Source organism: Topomyia yanbarensis, chromosome 3 (genome assembly GCF_030247195.1).
Source record: "Topomyia yanbarensis strain Yona2022 chromosome 3, ASM3024719v1, whole genome shotgun sequence".
In the NCBI taxonomy this organism is placed as follows: domain Eukaryota; kingdom Metazoa; phylum Arthropoda; class Insecta; order Diptera; family Culicidae; genus Topomyia; species Topomyia yanbarensis.
In genome coordinates, this window is record NC_080672.1 from 325,288,223 (window position 1) to 325,295,292 (window position 7,070).

At 43.2% G+C, this 7,070-nt stretch overlaps 2 protein-coding genes across 2 annotated transcripts; one reads left to right on the plus strand and one right to left on the minus strand.

The window, feature by feature from the left end:
* The first annotated feature begins 4,203 nt into the window (after window positions 1-4,203).
* On the plus strand, window positions 4,204-6,127 carry LOC131691959 (clotting factor G beta subunit-like). Its single transcript, XM_058978750.1, has 2 exons — window positions 4,204-5,084; window positions 5,622-6,127. Exons 1-2 carry the CDS (start codon window positions 4,241-4,243, stop codon window positions 6,062-6,064), a joined length of 1,287 nt encoding a protein of 428 aa, XP_058834733.1. The 5' UTR covers window positions 4,204-4,240; the 3' UTR covers window positions 6,065-6,127.
* LOC131691960 (C-type lectin 37Db-like) lies at window positions 6,079-6,768 on the minus strand. Its single transcript, XM_058978751.1, has 3 exons — window positions 6,662-6,768; window positions 6,522-6,604; window positions 6,079-6,454 (listed from the first exon to the last, which is right to left on the minus strand). Exons 1-3 carry the CDS (start codon window positions 6,759-6,761, stop codon window positions 6,101-6,103), a joined length of 537 nt encoding a protein of 178 aa, XP_058834734.1. The 5' UTR covers window positions 6,762-6,768; the 3' UTR covers window positions 6,079-6,100.
* Between the last annotated feature and the right edge of the window lie 302 nt (window positions 6,769-7,070).

A 7,070-nucleotide genomic window follows, 5' to 3' on the forward strand; every position in this document is an offset into this window, starting at 1 on the left:
GATGTACCATGTGGAAATTCTTGCTAGTTTCTAAGATTACCGAGACCAGGAACCACTTACTTCGGTTTTGTAACAGCACCCTTCAAGAGACACTCTCAGGCCTTTACAAGGAAGCTTAGGAGAGAAAACTGTTTTTCCTCTTTCGGAAATTTTTAGGCACATTAGAAGATGTTCCCACAATGAGATAGTCAGACTCTCGCACTTTAGTGTACAACGAAACGTGGAAGATAGTCGTTGTCGGCGGCATAGTGCTTTTTTGCATTATCGGAGTGCTCCTTAAAAGAATGCTTCATTTTGTCCCCACATAATTTATATGAATTTTCCACAGCGTGCCTTGTTTTAACAATATGTTCATGCCTCAAAAGGGCGAACAGGTAGACTAGCCCCGCCCAAAAGGTCATAGTTTGGAAGAGCAGATTCGGCGAAAGGTTTGACATGAGGCTGATGGAAAATAAGTTGTTTTTAAATACTACCTGATTTTTTCCTGAACGCAATTGCTTGCGAACCAGAATTTTCACTGGCTGAAACAAATGGTTCTTGAAGGAGCGAACCCCATACTTCGCAATTAAGGCCTCCGTTGGAGACTACATCATCAATCTCTACTTCCCAGGCGGGTACATAGACAAGATAATTTTTCGTACACGGCCAAGTGGTATTTAGTTAAATCTCGCATATATCGATGATGTAAAATGTTTCATTTTTGCCCTCATTCAAGTTTATTATGAATTTATACCAAGTTCGTTACTGATACTTTTTGCTTGTACCAGGCAACTATCAGTTGAGAAATCGGATTCTGAGATGATTATGGCTTTCATTGGATTAAATTTCGATAAAAATACACTGAAAAAATAAATTTAGTTTGGACAAGGAAAAGTTTTTTTTTCAAATAGCATTTTTTTCCTTAAAAGTGCTAAACTTGAGTTTTTGACGGTAGGTAGGGAACATAATTACCTATCTTGGAACAAAATTTCGTTCAAATCAAAGATTTTGATTTTGTAAATCGACTTTAAATTTTTAAAATCGATTTTTTTTTTCAGTGTAGAAGTCGATGGAGACTTTTTTCAAAAATTTTATTACAAGATCTGACTAATTTTGTGAAAATCACTCCTACAACATTTTTTTGTAGGTTTTGGCATTTTTGGACTCTACCCATTTGAAAAAATAGGTAAAAAGTTTGACCCTTTTCAAAAGACAATCTAGATCATTTTTGAAAAAACAAAGTATGCAAAGTGGCTTTTTGTGACAAAGTTCTCATGTACAGAAAGTTTCACTAAAATCTGAGAGGGTGCTGCCAACTCTGAATACGATTTAGCGCGAAATTCGTCATGTATATTCCAGCTGTAAAGGTACAATCGGAAGGCGTCGTCACCGATGAGAGTTTGACGTGCGAGGATCTGCTGCAGTACGGGGTTGGCCGTTTTAGAGACCGCTTACTTCAGCCAGTGAGAATACTTGAGTGCAAGCGTTTGCACTCAATGGTAGTTGCGGGGGATGGTTCAAAAACGTACCCCAATCAAACGAGTGACTCACAACAAGCTCAAAGAAGCGTCGATGCGACTAAAATCAAAGAAAGTCCCCGGTCCAGATAGAATACCAAACGTGGCGCTGAAAGCTGCGATTCTGGAATATCCGGACATGTTCAGGATGCTACTGCAGAAGTGTTTATATAATGGAAATTTCCCCGAAATGTGGAAGGTACAGAAGCTAGTGTTGCTGCCAGGGAAGTCACCGGGCCATCCAGCCTCGTATAGGCCAATACCGTAGCGCTGCACAGAAGAATGAGCCAGATCCTGAAGAGCTACTTCTGTACGAGACGAACGAAGTCAATGCGAGTCGCAGCGGACGTTTCTCAGGGCTCCATTCTCGGTCCAACTCTTTGAAATGGGATGTACGATGGGGTCTTAACACAGCGGCTGCCCAGGAAAGTTAAAATCGTGGGTTTCGCGGACGACGTGTCACTAACAGTGATGAGTGAGACACTTGAAGAAATGGAGGTGTTGGCGACGGAGACAATAGACGCGATCGAGAGCTGGACGAACGGGGTCAAGCTGCAAATAGTTCACCACTAGACGGATGTGTTGTTGGTCAGCAACTGCAAAGCGGTTTAGCGGATACAGATCACCGTCGAAGGGCACGTGATTGCATGAATTGTGCACTAACGCAATTGGGAGTGATAATCGACGACCGGTTGAGCTTTAACAACCACGTTGATTACACCTGCGAAAAGTCGGTCTGTTATCTAGTGTTTCGTCATCGATACTGCGATATGGGGTTCCAACCTGGGGTGCGGCGCGGAAAACCAAGCGGAACCTTGAAAAGCTGAATAGGACGTTCCAGTTGGTACGATTGCGTACAGAATAATATCTTCGGAGGCAGTATGCGTTATCGTCGAGATGATCCCCATCTGCATCACCCTGGCGGAGGATGTCAAGAGCTACAATCAATGAAACGTGAGGAAGACTATGAGAATCGATTCGATGGTGACGTGGCAGCAGGACTAGATCAAAACGGAGAAAGGAAAGTGGACCTACCGGCTCTTCCCAAAGACGGAGAAGTGACCTTCCACCTGAAACAGCTCCTGTCGGGCTACGGCTGCTTCAGCAATTATCTTCATCGGTTAGACCAACCACGGCAACCCACCGGTTATTCCTAAAGAAATATAGTGAAAACCAAAGATGAATCGGTATTGGGAGAACGTCTTTCGTCAGGGAACTGTCCGTCACCGTAAGCTAGATTAACCTCAGGGGACTAGACTGAGTAGACCGCGACGGGACACCACCAGTCACGGGTCATCGGGGCACCAGCAAACCGGACGCCCTGCTTCATCGGAATCGCCGAACTGACCTCGGCACCTAGCCGATTGGCTCGGTTTCGGGAGAACTTCTCTTGCCGGGAATCTCTCCGTCGGAGTAGGTCAGCTCCATCGTCGGGAATTGGACCGAGAACTTCGCGAAGCTGAATGGCTGATCAAGGAAGAAGTTCTAAAAGACACAAAAAGGGAACTAAAGTGCTTAAAGAAGTTGCGGTGCTAAATGGACACAAAGTCAAAGGACTCAAGAAGTTTTGGTACTGATACCAAAGAAGAATCGGTATCGGGAGAACCTTATTCACCGGGGAACTCTCCGTAAGCGTACAATCAGATTCAACGCCGGGAACAAGACTGAGTAGATCGTGACGACACACCACCAGTCGCACCGGGGCTCCAGTAAACCGGACGCCATACTCCACCAGAATCGCCGAATTGACCTCGGCACCTGGCTGGTTGGCTCACTTTCCTCGCCGGGGAACTCTTCGTCGGAGTAGGCTAGATCCATCGTCAGGAACTACACCGAGTAGTTCGCGAACAATTCGGAAGCTCAACGAGGAAGTGGTACTAAATGACACAAGGGAACCGAAGGGTCAGTAAATTAGACAGTTTGAAGTTTTACCGCCAGATTGTTCTCGTAGGGGAAAAGGACTAATTCTCGACCCAAACTAGCTTGCCTAATTGGTTGTTTTTGAACATTTTTTGCTGCTCTCTAAAATCTCATGACATTCAACGGAATCATTAGATTTGAAATAACATGTTTGAATTGGAAATTTTCAAATATGGTGATTCGGAAAAAAAACGTTTGAAGTTTGTGCTGAATTCACAGAGCGTTGGTTGTTGCTGACTTCTGTCAGCATGACATGTTTAGTGTAGGTATAGGTCGGCCACCGATTATAATTTTACCATGTGTTGTGTAACCAATCGACCCAAAATAATACTTGATGCCCGGAAAAAACCAGAAAAGCGTTGTTTGTGAAACATAAACATGTTGCACTACCCTTATATAAATACCAATGAAAATTGTCATCAATTTTTTTTTCAAATCAACCATATACAAATATTTTCACCGGCATACACAGTATGTGGACTAAAGGCAGATAGACTCTAAAGAATGTGACAATTGGGCACCTCTCAAGCCCTCAACCAAATGCAGCTCAGCTACCTCTCACATCAGTGAGCATTGGTATCTGAAACTCAGCTCGTGTGGGCTCCGAGTAACCTCTGAAAGATGTAACGGAGTTTATACTTTTCATACATAAGAAAGAGAAAAAAGTTGTATTTGCAAGAAATGCAAAATAATTTTTATTTTGATTGGTCATCTCTAGCTGTCCTATCATCATTGATCAAGAAAACCACCGCATATTAAAGCAAAGCATCTCTTTGCCTCCCAGTGGTTTCAAGATCAGTTCAAAAGCACACGTTCGACAAACGATGAAGTGTAAAATATTTCTCGCGTTCGTTACGATCTCTTTCTGCAGTCATGCTCGGTGCTTCCAGTCGTGTGGTGAGAGACAAGTAAAAACTCGCAACCTGATAACAAATTCGTTCGATGTTCAACCCGGGGATTACCCTTGGCATGCGGCCATCTTTCAGCGCTTCCCAATAAAGCAATACATTTGCGGAGGTACCCTGGTTGGCCAAAGTGTTATAATTACTTCGGCGCATTGCGTTAGTGTTCCTGGACGTAGACAGGCAAAGCCCATCGATGACTTTGTGGTTCAAGTGGGAAAACATCTGCTCAACGCCCCGGCAAGTGACTCAGAGCGCGAGTATTCGCTGAGCTCCGTAATTGTGCACCAGGCTTCAAGTGCAGAGCAATCCGATCACGATATCGCGCTACTAATCACGGAGAAACCGGTTCAGTACGGCAAATATGTCCAACCGGCTTGTCTTCCGACGTTTTCCTTGGTCCGTGATAATCTGGTTGGTACGATAGTTGGCTGGGATTACACCGAAAACAATACCGTTTCTGATGTCCTGAAGGCAGCGAATGTACCGATCGTTACAAAGGATGTTTGCATACGGAGTAATCTGGAAGCATTCGCACGCAGTGTGACGGATGAAATGTTTTGTGCTGGCTATCGTAATGGCACCAATGCTTGTAACGGAGACAGTGGTGGTGGTCTGTTTCGGAATGTTCAGGGAAGGTGGTACCTACTGGGAATCATATCATTCACCGCAGCAAAAAAGCAGAATGAGAATCTGTGTAGCTCAACTGACTATACAGCCTTCGTGAACGTAGCCAAATATAGAGAATGGATAAAAGAGAACTCAGGTAAGGAATCTGCGTGTATAGTGGCGTAGCTAGAGAATGTGTTTCGTGAGATAGGGATAAATAAATATATATCTTTCCTGCGGCAGACTGCAACTGTGATAAATTTAATAAATTTCAAACTTATAACAATTTGCTTAACTGTACAAATATGTTCTAAAAACAAATATGTTCTAAAAACAAATATGTTCGGCATTAGCTTGTAAATTAATTCCATTGCATTCAGATAAGGTATAACCAAGCAACATTTGCTGCGCATCCCTGTCTACACCAAACTTTTTACTACTTACTGTGACGGGGATCCCCATTCAACGACTTCAAACGTGTATAAAGTGGTGTTTCAGCAGAAGCTGTACGAGACAGTCAAACGGTGCCCGCTGATCTATAAACGGCAAAAATGTTTACGTGCAATTTCTTTCTTGTTATCTCTTGTCTTTCAATAATAGTACTGAGCTCGCCTATAGTCGATGAGGTCGATTGTTAGTACCTCTAGTGAAAAAAAATGCAACCAATTTAAATGAAATTTTCATATTTTTTCAGATTCTAATTTCGGACTTTTGTGCTCGGCAAACTCAGCTTTTCAGCTAAAACCGAAAAAACAATACTACGTTAACAACAACAGGGAGGTTACGTTTCTGGAAGCCTGGAGACTCTGTCAGAGCATAGGACAACAGCTGGCTACGATTACATCCGAAGAGGACAGCCAACTGATAGAACAAGCAATAGCCAAATCTAGCAACACGAAAGGTCCCTGGTTTATAGGTGGAACCGATTTGGGCAATGAAGGACACTTCGTATGGATTTCCACTAACAAACCGGTTGGATATCAGACTGGATACCTAAATTACTCGCCGGGACAACCGGATAATGCTGGAGGCAATGAAAACTGTCTAGAAATCGGCCGTTGGGGTGGAGTTGTTTGGAACGATGTCCCGTGCGAGTGGAAGCAGCGCTACATTTGTGAATACGTTAGTTGGAACTAGGAATTTTCTATCGATTAAAAGAAAATAAATTTTATTCTACTGGACAAACCGTTCACAAATAAATTTAAGTTTTTTCGAGCACACAGCATCATTCCATTTCATCGTATCCGTCACCAGTTGAACACAGTGTTCAATTTCTCCACGAATGTTTGCACCGTTCGGTTCACCTGTAGCCCACTCCTCAAACTTCACCTGTTTATTGGTTAAACCCCAGCGATGAATTCCGGCCCTTGCTAGATCATTAGCACCGATCCAAAAACTTTCACCCTGTTCGTATTCCTGCCCGTTGAGCCAATCCTGAAGTTCTTTACTATCGTGCTTGTTCCGGATCTGCACTATCGACATACCCATCTCATTGCAATAGGAAATGGCTTCGAACCAGGTACCTTCCTGTGTTGAGGTAATTCATTAATAGGGCTATCTCGAAACAATGCGCTTTTCACAAAGAACAACTTACACTGAAGGGTATGAGGAAACTTTTCCAACTGTCTAACGTTGAAGGTCCACAGGGACATAAACATCTGTTTTTGATTAAAATATCTAAAACGGAAAGATCAAGCTTCTACTCCAGATGAAAAAAATATATTCAGAACCAACCTCTCACTGTTTGATTTCCAAAAATTTCAGCATTTGAACTGTTGATCGTACCAGTCAGAATGAATGTTGCGAAAGCTAGCAGAAACGTGTGCAAGTCCATTTCTTTGCTGGAGCTAGCGTAGACTAAAGCGAAGAGCTGAGCGTTGCAGAGATAAGGTTCAGCGTCCAGTTTTAGGGATTCCCCATACACTGTCAACACAAGTTAACATACTGGGTGTTTGCTTCATGTTTAAGAACCTTTCAAGGGGTGATAAAGGATCATACTTGGCGAAAATCGTTTTAACCTTCCGGCAGTCGCGCTAATGCACTGCTATGAAAATCTAGCGAAATTCTCTTTGGGCACCAGAGGGTGCTCGTTCAGTGAGCCGGAGGGTTAATCACATCAAATCCATTGCTTTTGTGGTGACAC